This window comes from Gymnodraco acuticeps, unplaced genomic scaffold (assembly GCF_902827175.1).
Source record: "Gymnodraco acuticeps unplaced genomic scaffold, fGymAcu1.1, whole genome shotgun sequence".
Classification (NCBI taxonomy): Eukaryota; Metazoa; Chordata; class Actinopteri; order Perciformes; family Bathydraconidae; genus Gymnodraco; species Gymnodraco acuticeps.
In genome coordinates, this window is record NW_022989979.1 from 68,566 (window position 1) to 77,781 (window position 9,216).

A 9,216-nucleotide genomic window follows, 5' to 3' on the forward strand; every position below is an offset into this window, starting at 1 on the left:
TTTTGATTGTAGGACTTTTACTTGTAACAGACTATTCCTACACTCTGGTACTTCTTCTTTTACTTAAGTACAAGATACTTCTTCCACCTCTGGTGCCTAGTCCAGCCAATCAGTAATCTAATCTGTTTTTTCTGTAATTTCAGGGCCAGCGGCCCACAGGCAGAATCTCCACTGCCCAGGGTTCCCAGGAGCAGCTCTGACCACTCTGACCTGCTCAGGAAGGGTCATCATCATCTCAGACCTTCCTCTCCAATAAACAGCTCACGCTTGTCAGCCTTGATGTACAGGCCCGTACCCCTTAGCTCCCATCTCAGTGCCCCTCCTGATTGCATGGATCGATTCAGTCCAGATGTGTTGGTCAATCACTGCCCTTGCTCTCCTCGCTCTCCTCGTTCTCCATTCCCTCCTCATTCTTCACGCTTCTCTTTTTCTCCCTGTCTTTCTCCCATTCGCGCTTCCTCCCCTGACTTACCCCACTCCCCTCATCCATTGTACCCCACTGCTACAAATTCTGCTCTCTGTGGCCATGGTGAATACTGCCCATGGATGATGGAGCTCCTGAGAGGTGGTCTCAGCTCGATGGGTTCCGTAGTAGAGCTCTGCCAGGGGGCTGTCCTACACACCGGGGAACTGCTGGCAGCTGAGTGTTGCTGCCTCTCTTTGGTAAAGAAGGACTGTGGTGGAAGCAACAGCTTGGAGGAGGTGGTTGCCCCAACAGCATTGGGGTGCTTGAGTGAAGGCATCCTCTACAGCGATGCACACCTGGAATTGCTGAAGAGCATCATGGGATGTGCAGTGGCCACAGGATCACCAATGAACCTGAGAGACGTGTCAGGGGTAAACCCACAAACTCACACATTAGTTGTAGTCTCCATGACTCTGCATCAACTCCACACATAACTCAAGTTGTTTTTTCTAGGGCAATGGTATTTTGAACATACTTTTTAACTGCTTGTCCAAAAATATTTAAGTTTCTGCACTACCTTTTTAAAGGTGCACCATATTTATCTTGCAAAACAATCAGAGCAGGCTTTTTCAGAGGGGATCTTAAGTGAAAGGTGGCTTAAACAGTGCGTTTCAGAAAGACAGACAGACAGTAAGAGAACAAATATTTGTTTTGAAAATGTAAACATGTTCTATCAGTAACCCTATAAGTATGAACCTGAAATTGAGCGTAAGATGTCCCTTAAATTGAGGAATGTACACTAAATGCCATTTCCTGTTAACCTTTTTTTAGGCCATGACATGTCAATTTAATGCAGTGTGAGTGTGTGAGGGAATCCCAGATGACGCACCTGCTTCTAATCCTTTAAGAGACTAAGACCAATTAACCTCTGTCTATTGAGACAGTGATGTACTGTACTCAGTAACCTGTCCCTGGCACACGTGCACACTCACCAACTTAAAGAGAAAAGACGGCACAGCTCACTTACAGGCTTAAAAGAGGTGCCCACACCTACACTCTTTCTCCTCGTCAGCAATGTGATCAGGAAGCAGTTGGCAGATTATCCTCAGACAGTTTGGGTGTGGGTGGCTACTTAGTCATAACCTGTGGGACACCAAGGTTAAGCGAATTTTGGGTAATCCTGGCAAAATCATTGAAAGCCGATGAACAAATATTGTTTAGTTTGGGTGAAACGCTTTTAGCTGCCAAGTTATAAGAAAAGATGTTGAAAAAAGTGTTTTAACGACACATAGTATGTGTTGCATTTAGATTTAAAAGAGTGGTGTGCTTTTCTGCAGTGCTATACTAATTCGGTGTTCATTGTTTTCCCTCTCAGGACCCCAGATTTGGCTTAGATGACAATCAATCATCAAAGATCAGGACTGTTTTGATTGTTCCCATCAAGAACCACAGGGGAGAGGTAACATTTGTCTTCATTTCTTTTCAAATGTGATATAATATATGTTTTTATTGCACATGCCCCAATGCTTATGCAGGGAAAATATATAAACACAGTCTATCGTATAGAGCAGTGTGATGTATTGTAGAGTTCAAAACACAGACTGGCAACAATACAACTTTTAGCGATGTAAAGACATAAAAAATGTCTCTCTTTTTTTTTTAACAGGTGGTCGGTGTAGCAGTAATGATCAACAAGAGAAATTGCTGCAATGGATCGGTTTCTGTTTTTACCAATATGGATGAAAAGGTGAAGGACTAGAGGTTTGTGCTTTTTACTGCAGGCCAGCAGATGTTATTATGTATTAAAAAATATGTGTCAAATGTTTAGGTGCTGTCAAATCATATGGATGTATTGGGGCTGGTCCTGGATAATGTCCAGCTGTATGAAAGTTCAAGACAGGAGGCCAAGCGCAGTCAGGTAACACCATAAGAGGACAATATCGAATCTATCTATGATTGAATGTCTATGTAATCTAAGTGTGTGCGTGTGTGTGTGTGTGTGCGTGTGTGTTTTGTGTCAGGCCTTGATAGAGATGGCCCAGGTTTTGTCGAAGAAGCACTGTTCCTTTGATGTTCTGCTGAGTAAGATGGCTGCCACAATCATGCCCTTCACACATGCTCAGTACTGCACCATCTTCATCCCCGGGAAGCAAACCTTGGATGAAAATGACCAGGTGCTTTATCCTGTTTGATAAATGTTTTGTTTGTTTAGAAAAGGGTGTTTTAAATAGTATCTCTGTATCATTACTTTCTGTTCTTCTCGTGCTTTTTCAAGTTCATTCTTCCTCTCTTTTTCAGATTTCATTCTCCAATGTGATCCACCTGGAGTGTGAGGAGCTCGGATCAACCTGCCAGATCTACAGAAGGTTCTGCCTGTTGATTCATAATGATTCATAATGATTATTGCTTGCTTGATAGCTACGTTTTTCTAAAAACATTTGTGTCATACTTATTGCAAATATATAATGCAAATCCAAATGAAATGTTCCATATCTAACACCAGACATTGGTTCCATGTCATTTTTCAGGGAGCGTGACGTCAGCAATATAGACCAATCCCATGCCCTTAAAACTCTGGTGGCTATGGAAACGTTAAAAACGTCACAGATTTCTGAGGAAACAATAACGAGCCTGATCTGCTGCCCTGTCAGAAATGAGAGGTCTACAAATGTTATTGGTAAGTCTCTTATGGATGGCAGTGGTCATGATACAGTCTCAGCTGCACTCAAACTCCTCCTTTCACAAACTGTAGGGCTCCCACATGGGACTTGTGTCTATACAGTTATTAATGCTTGGCACACTTAAACAGACAACATTTGCCTGGAAATGGAAGTCAGCTGTTGTATGATTCAGACTTTTAGGGTAAAGGTTTAATTAAACACATTAAAACGGTCCTCTATACCTTTCTTTTTCGTCACATAGCGGTGTGCCAGCTGATGAAGAAATGGAGCATAGACTCAGATGACATGGAAGCTTTTAACAGATATGATGAGCGCTTACTAGAGGACATGGCGCTGTACTGCGGTCTGGCTCTGCAGTATGTTAAGGCTGTGCTGATCACTGAGGAGCGCAGGGCCAGTATAGAGGTCACACAGGAGGTGGGTAACCCCGTTATTATACTTGCATCATATTTAGCTTGCAGCCAAGTTAACTTTCTAGGATGTTTGCAACTATACCTAATATTCTCTTCACAGGTTCTTGCCTACCACATCACTGCAGCAGAGCAAGAAATCCAAGCATTGCAGGTGATTCTTAGCTTTCTTTGATATTACCAATTTCTGTCATTCCAGTCTACCCAATTGTTCTGACTTAAACTCAACGGTTTTTTCAAATGTGTTTTCAGGAGGCCTCCATTCCTTCTGTTGAATCACTGCATATGCTAGACTTCCATTTCTCAGAGTTTGGTCTGCCAGAAGAAAGGAGCACTCAGGCCACCATTCGAATGTTCCTGGACCTTAATTTGGTGCAGGATTTTAACATTGATTACAAGGTAACTAACCATAATAATAATAAGGTTTCACAGGAGAGGGTATCCAAATAAGCCTATATAAAAATGCCAAGCATAGTTTCTTTCCATAATTTTTGTGAGGGCCTTTTTCTATCTTTAAGAGTTAAGTGTGACTTATTACAATTAATAGTTCACCTCAAGAGTTTAACTGTTGGCAATTTAAAATGAAAAAGACAATTAAAAGCATATTCAATTCAGAAATGTAATACCTCTTCAGTTATTTACCATCTCATTACACGTCTCCTTTCTCCAGACTCTCTGTCAGTGGGTGCTTTCAGTGAGACGTGGTTACAGGAACAGTGTGCCTTATCACAACTGGAGCCATGCACTGAGCACTGCTCAAAGCATGTTTGCTATACTCATGGCAACAGACCAACTAAAGGTAACTAAGTATGTGTGTTTTTGTTCCTGTGCATGTACTATAGCTGTCACAGCAGAATTCTAATATGAACAAATGATAATGTAATGGCAATAATGGCAATCATCTAATCTGATTTAAATACATCCACAAAATGTAGTTATCTCCTTTTATGACAAAGTCCTTGAATATTATAAGCATTTTGGTGAAAATGTTGCTGTGGAACTGTCATATCTTGACCATTGCACCAAGTTGGTGAAATTCTACAGTGTCTATTTTTAGTTCCTAAAATTAGTTATATCTAGGCTACACAGGCTCCGCCCTCTACTGGACTCTATGGGTACTACCTCTTAACCATACTATGATTCACCTACTGAGATATCTATAAACGGGGCGGGCCTACCTGAATGCGTGTGCAAGCCCACCGTATATAAGGCGGCCACGCCTCCTGACTGTCATCCTTTTCTCTCCTGGGAGCCCCCGTGTTTACGGAAGGGCTCTTTGGATCGACTTCCTTGGTCACCTGGATGAGGAGTAGTCGCAGCTTGGTATGCTTCTTCTTGCTCATCCTCAGAGGACAGAACACTGTCCCACACTCGCCGCCCCGCTGTAAACTCAAGTAAAGGAGCCAGCAGGTGGGCGCGTGCACGTGAGTGGAATAAACCGCAGAAAGTGCTGTCAAAGCACTGTGCCGGTTCAAGAGACGCTATTGCCGGCGTGCTGTTGTCAGAAAACACACATTGCCTGGTATAATAGCTCCGATTAATGCGTTTCACCGTTGAATGTGAAACACAGCGTTAATATGAAGGCGCAAGGCCCCCGTGAGAGTGGCCGCGGTGCGTTCAGGGACCTCCGCAGAAGAACGGTGGGTTACTACGTATTGTAACCCTAGTTCTAGAGTGATGTGTGTGTGAAAAATGCATTCAGTAAAAACGATTGTATTTATCCCAGAGTAAGAGTCATCCCTCTCCACAATTCCACTTTTCCCCATAATGTCCGTTTCAAAGAGACAGCATTATGACAGGACCTCTGTAGAAAATCGGCCCTTTCTGTGTCAGCCCCCCATGAGCCAATCTTCCTTTTATGGAAGGTTTGGCGGCGGAGTGGGCCTGCCAGAGAGTGCTACAGCTTATTAGCTGCGACTCCACAGCTGCCTGCAGGCCCCCTAACACAGTCTTATGGGGAATGGAAGCTTAGCTGTGTAGCCTACTGACAAAATGGATGGACAGGACACTGAAACTGGGGTACTCACTCCAGTTTTTCATTGTCCCTCCTCCATTCAGGGGCTTAAGAGAGGCAAATCTATCATCCCAGGAGGAGATAGGTTTCCTTTCAACAGAGATTCAGGCCCTGTTGCAAAAACAGGCTGTGTCTGTTGTGCATTTTCAGGAGAGAGAGAAAAGGGGCTTTACTCCATGTACTTCCTGGTTCCCAAGAAGACAGGAGAATTCAGACCCATTCTGGATCTTCACAGCCTGAATCAGCACATTGCCTGCAAAAAGTTCCATATGTAAAACAATTACTGGAACTAGGACAGCCGGGCGATTGGTTCACAACCATCGACCTGAAGGACACTTACTTTCATTTCGAAAATTGCTCCAAAGCACAGAAAGTATTTGCGTTTTGCCTTCCAGGGGGGTAGCCTACGAGTACAACAGACTACCGTTTGGCTACTCCCTATCCCCACGCACGTTCAGCAAATGTGTGACCACAGCGTTTCAGCCGCTTCGCGACCATGGCATGAGGGTTTTGTAATACGATCTCATAGTCATGGCCAGGTCCAGGGAAGAGGCAAACACAGCCCAATTGATCCAAGTGGATTACGACCAATTGGAAGAAGAGCAGTCCCATACCTCACCAGCAGGTGGGGTATCTGGGAATGTTTGCTCGATGCAGGCAGACTATGTGCCACCCTGTCAGAGAGCAGGCAGGCATCCCTGCTTCAGGCAGTTTGCAGACTGCGACAGGGGGCAACGGTGACAGCTTTGACCATCATGCAAACTCTGGGTCTCATGGCGGCTGCTCACCTCCTGGTACCGCTGGGGTTACTTACTCGCCTGCAGAGGTAGTTTTCCGGCCTTCATTTAGATCCCAAGAGGCACAAACGACGTCTGATGACCATCCTCCCCCTCAGTTGAGGGCAACCTCCGATACTGTCACAGCCAGAGGAGAAGAAGTTGCGGTGCAGTGGCTGTTAACCAAAAGCCTGTCAGGGGCAGTGTGATGGGTCGATGTTGTTGGACGACAGGGCGTTTATGCATCAGGGTCACTGTACCCATAGAGTCCAGTAGAGGGTGGAGCCTGTGTAAAATATAACGGGGGTTACGTATTGTAACCCTAGTTATATAAGCACAGGCGGAGCCCTACTTGGGGCCCTGTCTGTCCTATGCCGCTCGCTGAAGAGGGTGTAGGATGACAGCCAGGAGGCGTGGCCGCCTTATATACGGTGGGCTTGCGCACGCATTCAGGTAGGCCCGCCCCGAGGGGCCGGCTACGTTTATAGATATCTCAGTAGGTGAATGCTCACATTTTATGGTTAAGAGGTAGTACCCATAGAGTCCAGTAGAGGGCTCCGCCTATGCTTATATAACTAGGGTTACAATACGTAACCCCCATTTCTTCACTTAATCTTTCTCTCTCTTTGTCCATCACGTTCTGTTTTTAGACTATTTTTTCCCGTCTGGAGATTTTAGCACTGATGATTGCCACTCTGAATCATGATATTGACCACAGAGGAGTCAATAACTCGTACATTGAAAGGTAACAAATAATGTATCTTCTTTTACGTAGACTCAAGTTTACATTTTTCTCAAATAAGTAATCTAATCTAATGCTATATATTTATTTTTCATTTATATTTGTTTTATATAAATACTGGTTTCAGTTGTCAGTCACTGTCTTCTTTTGTTCAGCCAATATATATATGTAACTCTCTCTCTCTGTCTTTCTCAGGACGCAACAGCCTTTAGCTCAGCTATACGGACACTCTACTCTGGAAAACCATCACTACAACCTGTGCATCTTCATCCTAGACAACACTGTAAGACATCCTCCATTAATCTTTTCATTCATATATTTCTCAGCCTTTGAGTCACTGGTGTATGCACTCAATCTTTAACAGTTTTATCATATTTAACCACTTGTAAACCATAATATAATACTATATTTTTCTTCTGTCTGTGTCCATCTGTCTTTTTTCTGTCTTTTCAATTTAATACACATGTTTTGTCACTCTCCTACTCGGTGTCTGTCTCTCTCGTCCTCTCCCAGGGGAGTCAGATCCTCAGCAGCCTCTCTGCAGAAGACCACAGAGCTGTACTACACATGCTCAAAAGGGCAATCCTTGCAACTGACCTGAACGTCTACATGGAGTATGTTAAAACTGAAAATGTCAAATAGCTTTACCTTCAAGCATTGTGAACTTCTTATTTTAACCCTGATACCCTTTTGTCTGCTTGTCTTTTTTAGGAGAAGAACAGAGTTCTTCAACCTCGCCAAGAAAAGCAGAGTGAACTGGAAGAGCGAGAAAAAAAAAGACTTACTGAGGTGAGAAATCCATAAGAATCATATGATAATAATATCTATGATGTGAATGGGCTGTTGCTATAATAAAGAGTATTGAGTCATTCATGCTTTTACTTAGCAGAAATGTTGACCCCTTTTTGTCCAAAGTTTGAAATTAACACTCTGTAAACGTTTTCATTGTCTTTGTATATCTATTTTATTTTTATTTGCCGATTAAAAAAAAAAAAATTTCTTTGTGTTTAAAATGTTACGGTAATTTTGTCTTGCTTTTGTTCAGCCTCACTTTTAGATGTTCTGTTATTGTATGGCCTTTTCAAAGTACTTGGTAAACCCTGTTTGTAGATGTGCTATATAAATATAATAATAATAATAATTTGTATTATTATTACCCCACAGGTCGATGCTGATGACAGCTAGTGACCTCTCTGCTATTACAAAGCCTTGGCCTGAACAAAAGAGGGTAAGTCTTGTAAAAGAGTTTTCATCTGAATTTTTCTTACTTTATCATCTTTCATTCATTATAAATTCATCACAACCCTGACCTCACTTTTTCACCAAAACAGATTGCCAACCTGGTTACCATGGAGTTCTTTGCACAAGGGGACAAAGAGAAACAAGAGTTTAAAATCAAACCCATTGTAAGTCTTGCAAGCAGGATTTAAATAAAAAAATTGTGCACCAAGGTTTCTTAAAGTATTGTTATATCTATGTTATATATATGTTATATATCTATAAAGAGAATAGAACATCTATCATTTAAATTAAGTGACATTATCTCCACTATTAATATTTACTATTATTACCTCCTATAAAATTGTTATATTTTAACGGCCAGTGTACCCACTCTCCTCCCCAGGACATTATGAACAGGGAAAACAGCCCTCGACTGCCATACATGCAAGTTGAATACATTGATGACATCTGCTATCCACTATACAAGGTGTGTTGTTTCCGCAGGTGTTGATTGCGAGTGGATATATGCATGTGTTCCATGTGTGCATGTTTGTAAGCAAACACAACAACACTGTTCTTGATGCTGTCCTATTCTCTTATCCTCTGACTTCTATAACTCCAATTATAACTCTCTGTCTCTGCCTCCCTCAGGCTGTATCAAGGCTGTTTGACACCTGCTCCCCACTGCTGGCTGGTTGTAAGAAGAACAGAGCAAACTGGATGCATCTGGCTATGGAAGCACAGGATGAAAACTGTGAAAACACTAGTTGTGTAACCCTGAAAACACAGCTAGAGGAATAGAGGACAGAAGACAATGAAGATCAAAACGAACTTTACCTATGTTTGTTCTCCTTCCCCTCTTGGTCACATTTTGACTAAATATCAGTGGAGTGCCACATCACCAATGTGTAAACTAAATGGGTGCTACAGTTTGTATATATTTTGCTGAGAGCATAATGTGTAGCA

General features: G+C 42.6%; 1 protein-coding gene across 1 annotated transcript; it reads left to right on the top strand.

Annotated features, from left to right (window-relative positions):
* Nucleotides 1-279: 279 nt before the first annotated feature.
* Nucleotides 280-9,051, top strand: LOC117543446 (cGMP-specific 3',5'-cyclic phosphodiesterase-like). Its single transcript, XM_034211746.1, has 19 exons — nt 280-837; nt 1,782-1,865; nt 2,073-2,153; nt 2,235-2,324; nt 2,428-2,580; nt 2,705-2,772; nt 2,935-3,083; nt 3,329-3,504; nt 3,601-3,651; nt 3,750-3,896; nt 4,168-4,296; nt 6,938-7,032; nt 7,225-7,312; nt 7,543-7,643; nt 7,741-7,818; nt 8,194-8,257; nt 8,361-8,435; nt 8,654-8,737; nt 8,902-9,051. The coding sequence occupies exons 1-19, from the start codon at nt 280-282 to the stop codon at nt 9,049-9,051; spliced, it is 2,421 nt and encodes an 806-aa protein (XP_034067637.1).
* The last annotated feature ends 165 nt before the right edge of the window (nt 9,052-9,216 follow it).